General features: G+C 41.8%; 1 protein-coding gene across 2 annotated transcripts in view; it reads left to right on the forward strand.

Moving 5' to 3' along the window:
* The window catches only part of GEMIN5 (gem nuclear organelle associated protein 5), a 61,359-nt gene that overhangs the window by 53,730 nt on the left and 2,152 nt on the right, over positions 1-5,477 (forward strand). For both annotated transcript variants that reach the window (XM_003782011.2, XM_012808679.2), the window contains exons 24-26: positions 260-514; positions 2,651-2,813; positions 3,371-3,875. In XM_003782011.2, coding sequence (XP_003782059.1) covers positions 260-514; positions 2,651-2,813; positions 3,371-3,875 — 923 coding nt within the window. The remainder of the gene's footprint in view (positions 1-259; positions 515-2,650; positions 2,814-3,370; positions 3,876-5,477) is intronic.

Consider the following 5,477-nt stretch of genomic DNA (forward strand, 5'->3'; position numbering starts at 1 on the left):
GTCAGGCTTTTCTTCTGTATCCTGAAGTCCGAGGTTTGACTAGGGACAACCTGATATAGCCCAGCCCATCTTTCCACAAAGTGGCCCACAAGCCTGGAGTGGCTGGCCTATTTGGGGTATAAGTTACATGTTTTAAATTGGGCAAGCAATTTAAGGGTTTGGTTGCTGCAGAAGCAAAGATGAGTATATTGAAGAACTGTTCTCTAGACAGTCCAAGCACTTTTCCTAACAGTTCCTCTTCTTTGTTGTTGGGATTCAGGGCCAGAGACTGGTGTTTTGCCTTCTTGAGCTACTGTCCAGACATCTGGAGGAAAAGCAGCTTTCAGAGGGCAAAAGCTCCTCCTCTTCTTATCACTCTTGGACTGCAGGCACTGAAGGGCCCTTCGTGGAGAGGGTGACCACAGTGTGGAAGAGTGTTTTCAGCCTTGACGCTCCAGAGCAGTATCAGGCAGCCTTCCAGAAACTGCAGCATATCAAGTATCCGTCTGCTACCAGTAACACACCGTCCAAACAGGTACCCATCAGAAAATAAGTACTCCTCAGGCGCATCTTCACATTTTCTTATTTTTGCTTTGTAACATGTTCTGGTTTTATATATTCGTTGGAGGTTTGTTTCGAGTTTTGTTTATTTTGGAGTTTTTTTATTTAGGTTTTTTTTTTTTAATATAAAAACTATACAGTAAGTTTCTCTTGTTCTCTTTCCCTAGCTCACCAAAAACAACTCCTGGGTCATATTATTTTTCAGCTTGCTTATTTTAGCGGCTGCTGTTTGTAAAACTTATGCCTGGTGAGACAGAGATTAAGTGGATCTATTTTAACTGCCCTTTTCACTTTATGATTACATCTCAGTTTATCTGCGTCTTGTTTTTAAAGTGAGGGGACATTGTTATATTTCTGAGAATGAGACTTGTCTTATTCTGCAGAATGAGACTTTGGAAAATAGTCTTGCAGTTTCTTATAAAGTTAAACATACACATGACCCAGCAATCCCACTACCTGATATTTCACTCAAAGAAATGAAACCAGGTACCCAACAAGGACTTGCACACAAATATTTATAGCATCTTAGTCCACAATAGCAAAAAACTAGAAACAACCCAAATGTCCATCAACTGGTGAATGACTATGCAAATTGTGGGGTATCCATTCATTGTGTCCATATGATGAAATACTGTACTGTGATAATCCAAGAAACAAATTACTGGTACACAGTGATATCAATGAATCTCAGAAACATTATGCCCAGTGAAGGAACCAAGATACATGAAGGCTACGATAACCAGTTTGATGAAAATATTTCAAATTGTATATAAAAACAGCACACTGTACTCCATGACTATATTAATATACACAGCTATGATTTAATTAAAAAAAAAAAGCGAGAAAAAAAAAAAAGAACCAAGATAACAAAAGATGACATAATACTGTATGGTTCCATTTATATGAACTCTGGAAAAGACAAAATTAAAGAGAAAAAAACCAGGCAGCGCTGTGGCTCAAAGGAGTAGAGCACTGGCCCCATATACCGGAGGTGGCAAGTTGAAAGCTGGCCCCAGTCAAAAACTGCAAAGAAAAAAAGAGAGAGAGAGAGAAATGATCAGAGTGAGATGAAAGGATTGCCCACAAAGGAACATGTGGAAATATTTTCAGTTGATGAAAATGTTTTATGTGTGTGTGTATATATATATATATTTTTTTTTTTTTTTTTTTGAGATAGTCTCACTCTATCACCCGGGGTAGAGTGCCATGGCATCATAGCTCACAGCAACCTTAAACTCTTGGGCTTGAGCAGTTTTCTTGCCTCAGCCTCCCAAATAGCTGGAACTACAGGCACCCACCACAATGGCTAGTTTTGTTTTTTTTTTCTTTTTCTATTATTGCTCATGCTGGTCTCGAAATTCTGAGCTCAAGTGATCTACCCACCTTGGCCTCCCAGAGTACTAAGATTAGGATTACAGGTATGAGCCATAAAATGTTCTGTACCTTGGCTCAGCACCTGTAGCTCAGCAGCTAGGGCACCAGTCACATACACCAGAACTTGCAGGTTTGAACCCAGCCCAGGCCTGCCAAACAACAATGATAACCATAACCAAAAAATAGCTGGACGTTGTGTTGAGCGTCTGTAGTCTAAGCTACTTGGGAGGCTGAGGCAAGAGAATCACTTAAGCCCAAGAGTTTGAGGTTGCCGTGAGCTGTGACGCCATGGTACTCTACCAAGGGTGACATAGTGGAACTCTGTCTCAAGAAAAAAAAGTTCTATGTCTTGATTTTGGTGATAGTTTAGAACTATATGTGCTTGTCAAAACTTATCAAACTATAGACTTAAAATTATTAATTTTATCTTAATTATACTTCACGTTTTATTTTTTAAATCATACCTTTTAGTTGCAGAAACTCACTTTTTGTTTTATCAAATGCAAATGTCAAGGCATTTTCTCAGAGTGAATAGACCAGTTTGTTGCTGTGCAGCTAGATATAAGTTCCTAATGAGGAAGCAAAACTGGCTGGAGGACGTAGGATGACACTTCATGGTGTGAATTTTGTGTACTTGTGTACTCGTTTCCAAGTGCTATTAATGGGATCAGTTGTAGCATCATCCTCGGTGCCTGCCATGGGCGGGTGTTTAACTGAGGTTCGCTCCTTTTTCCAGCTCCTGCTTCACATTTGCCATGACTTGACCTTGGCATTGCTGAGCCAACAGGTAGCCTCCTGGGACGAGGCTGTGCAAGCGCTGCTTCGGGCTGTGGTCCGGAGCTATGACTCGGGGAACTTCACCATCATGCAGGAAGTGCACTCAGCCTTTCTCCCTAAAGGTAAGAGACCCATGCCTCCACCTGGGGCACACTCACTAGTGGACAGTGGAACCATGAATGGTGTGGCGCAGGGGGTGCCTAGTTTATTAAAAGGTGGAGATTGGGGCAGTGCCTGTGGCTCAAAAGGATAGGGCACTGGCCCTATATGCCGGAGGTGGCAGGGTCAAACACAGCCCTGGCCAAAAACTGCAAAAAAAAAAAAAGGTAGACAGTCCTTAAGCTACATGACTAAACTGAACTAAGTAATTTTGATTTTTCAGAAACAGTGTAATCTTACTTCAGTGTGGCTCCAGAGTATTCAGTAGGATGGATAGAATACTTTTACTATCATTCTTTGAATAGCTTCTGGCCCATAGCAGAATGTTGTCCCAAGCCAGGAAATGTTTTAGCTACAAATGGCTTTTGGCAAAAAAGCATGTGATCCCATGGATCACATTGCTGTTGTTTTTCTTGGGGTCTGCCTCTTGAGTGATAGCAAACAGAACATGAGGGCAAGAATCCAGATTTCTGACATGTAAAGAAATGTACAATTTCATATCCTTTTCTTCTACTTCTAGGGTGCGACCACCTAAGAGAGAAGTTGGGTGACCATCAGTCCCCTGCCACACCGGCTTTCAAAAGTCTGGAGGCCTTTTTTATTTATGGGCATCTATATGAGTTCTGGTGGTCTCTGTCTGGGCCTTTCCCCAAATCCTGTGTCTGGGTAAGAGCTACTCACAGAAGAACACCTTCTGTGGAGCAGAGCCAGCAGTTGGACAGTGCCAGCACTGAAGAAAATGACCCTGAAGCTGCTTCTTGGCCAGAGCCAAACAGGCCTCCAGAACTAAACTTGAGACTCACAGAAGAAGGTCAGCGAATGCTGAGTGCTTGTAAGGAACTCTTTTCTGAAAAGCATGCCAGTCTCCAAAGCTCACAGAGAACTATTGCTGAAGTCCAAGAGACCTTGGCAGAAATGATCCGCCAACACCAGAAGAGTCAACTCTGTAAGCCCACAGTGAATGGTCTTGATAAGAACGAACCTGAACTGGAAGCAGATCAGTCCCTCTCTGGTCAGAGCCAGTGGTGAGTGCTGCGGCAAGTAGAGGCTGGAATGAAAAATGTCCTGCTGGACTCTTACAGAATTAGGTTAAAATAAGTACATGAAGCTGTTGATCAGTTGTCACTTGGAAGCAGCATAATACAGTGATTAGGACACAGGCTTTGGGGTTAGATGTGGGTTCTATTCCTGGCTTTGCTGAGTGACCTTAGGCAAGTTTCTTCATGTCTCTGGGCTTTAGTTTCCTCATAGTGGTTTTAGAAAGTAAACAAAATCACATATGTTGTTAGTAACAATTATACTGTAAACTCCTATCATTGTGCCACCCTAGGTAGCTTCTCCAAAAAATCAGTCATGTAAAATGTGGAGCTGCTTTGTTGTATCATTAATGAAGACATTATTTTTCAATTATTCTTTACTATTATAAAAAAAAAACACACACACAAAAAAAAGGGGTAGTGGACAAAACTGCACACTGAACTGAGAAAATCCCAAATGATCAGAATGGTATCACTTCCATTGAAAACAGGCCAGGTAGAGAAAAGGAGCCACTGGCCAATCACTAACAGCTAGACTTGCATTATTACAGGGCACTGTGCTGGGAGATTGGCTGTGATTAACAGTTACTGCTTGTTTGTTGTTTTGGTGGTAGCGGTAGTATTTTTTGAGACAGAGGCTCACTTTGTCACCCTCCATAAAGTGCTGTAGCATCACAGCTCACAGCAACCTCAGACTCTTGGGCTTCAGCAATTCTCTTGCCTCAGCCTCCTAAGTAGCTGGGACTACAGGTGCCTGCCACAACGCCTGGCTATTTTTTAGAGACGGGGTCTCACTCTTGCTCAGGCTGCTCTCAAACTCCTGAGCTCAAGGGATCCGTCTGCCTTGGCCTCCCAGAGTGCTAGCATTACAGGTGTAAGCCACCATTCCTGGCCTATGTGGTTTTTTTGATGATTTTCTTTTACCTTGAGTATGTCCCCTTGCACAAGGCCTAGAACACAGTAACTAGTATAATCAGTAAATGTAAAGTTATTTTTACTCATTTAAAAAATTAGAACTAAGAAGCTGTAAAGCCCTCATTTTTAGTCCTCTAAAAATATTCCCATTGAAATTATGAGTCACACTCTAAGCAGCTTTTAGTTTGCTTTCTATACCAAGTAAAATGCTCCTAACCTTTGGATCATAGGACCTTTGGAGAAGCTTAAGACATTGTGCCCCCAAAAGTTTGTATCCACAGATCCCCATGGTTAGGAGCCCTGGCTCTATTTGACTATTCCCCAGAGAGTCTCACACCGTCTGCACTGTCTGAAGTCAAATCCCCTAAATTTTCACTGGGATTATGTGTCTAAGGAGTTTGGGAAATAGTGAGGAATAATACTGTATCCTGAAAACTTTGTATTACATTACATTAAATTGCCTTCTCTTGATCTCTGTATTTAAAGACAAGAGGTGACAAAGGAATTTTATTTATAAAATGAGATATTAAGTTATCTAGAAATAATAACAAACAGCCTGATTCAAAAATGGGCAAAGATAGCCCAGCGTTGTGGCAGGCGCCTGAGCCCCAGCTACTTGGGAGGCTTGAGGCAAGAGAATCACTTAAGCCCAAGAGTTTGAGGTTGCTGTGAGCT

The sequence above is a fragment of the Otolemur garnettii genome, unplaced genomic scaffold (genome assembly GCF_000181295.1).
Source record: "Otolemur garnettii isolate 467f Iridium unplaced genomic scaffold, OtoGar3 scaffold00003, whole genome shotgun sequence".
In the NCBI taxonomy this organism is placed as follows: Eukaryota; Metazoa; Chordata; class Mammalia; order Primates; family Galagidae; genus Otolemur; species Otolemur garnettii.